The 859-nt window shown below is 31.5% G+C and overlaps 1 protein-coding gene across 1 annotated transcript in view; it reads right to left on the bottom strand.

Moving 5' to 3' along the window:
• Positions 1-813, bottom strand: part of LOC115034845 — a 987-nt gene extending 174 nt beyond the window's left edge. The window contains exons 1-3 of the mRNA XM_029492327.1: positions 795-813; positions 481-697; positions 6-396 (exon numbers count right to left, since the gene is read on the bottom strand). Of these exons, the coding sequence (XP_029348187.1) occupies positions 6-396; positions 481-681 (592 nt within the window). The 5' untranslated portion in view covers positions 682-697; positions 795-813. The remainder of the gene's footprint in view (positions 1-5; positions 397-480; positions 698-794) is intronic.
• Positions 814-859: the final 46 nt, after the last annotated feature.

Raw genomic sequence — 859 nt, 5'->3', positions numbered from 1 at the left:
GTCACATTTACCTTTGCATGAACACCTTTTGTATCCTTGACCACCACTACCGTCTGATATTAGACTTGCGATTTCCCTCAATGGTTTTTCTATAGGTACCACCTCATCAAGCGGTATTAATGATATCGGACAAACACCAAACTGGTTTCTGGTATATAACTGTGGCAAAGTACCATATTTATTACCAAGTTTAAAATATTGTTCGTTCTCAATAGCCACAACTGCAAATAAAATATTTCTTGGGTCTGCTCGTCCTCTGTCGACATCGGGTAAAGTGACTCTCACACTATCTCCGACGTTAGCTGGGGGAAACTTATGGATAGACCTAAATTTCATTTTTTCAGCTTGATTTGTCAAACAAATTTCAGAATTTTTTCTATTATTATCGATTGATTTCTGTAAAAAAAATAGTTATTATATCATATTTAGTTATTTAGAAAAATATAGGAAATTTCAAATTTTCAAATACCAATATCATACCTGTCTTATAGATATTAAGTCACACAACCCTTCGTCCTTTGATGCTTCATTCACCACTTGAATATTATTTTTTGCATTCACATCTTCTTCTACATTGATATTGTTTAAAAATATTTCTAGATCATCTTCAGAATTGATTTTATCAACGGATTCGCTAGGAAAATGTGTAGTCAAACCAACTCTCATATCTGTTCCAAACATTGCCTCGTACGGTGACCTAAAGGTATTTCGATAATATGTTAATAATACAATTTTATAATATGAAAATTTGACAAAAAAAAATGATAAATATCTAAATATTAATTTTAAACTACCTTTGAATACCAGAATGAAGCGCTTTTATTCTTCATTAACTGCACAAATTCTCAACCCTTCTTTC

This window comes from Acyrthosiphon pisum, unplaced genomic scaffold, assembly GCF_005508785.2.
Source record: "Acyrthosiphon pisum isolate AL4f unplaced genomic scaffold, pea_aphid_22Mar2018_4r6ur Scaffold_21247;HRSCAF=23416, whole genome shotgun sequence".
Lineage (NCBI taxonomy): Eukaryota > Metazoa > Arthropoda > Insecta > Hemiptera > Aphididae > Acyrthosiphon > Acyrthosiphon pisum.
This window is presented reverse-complemented; position numbering and strand designations above follow the sequence as displayed.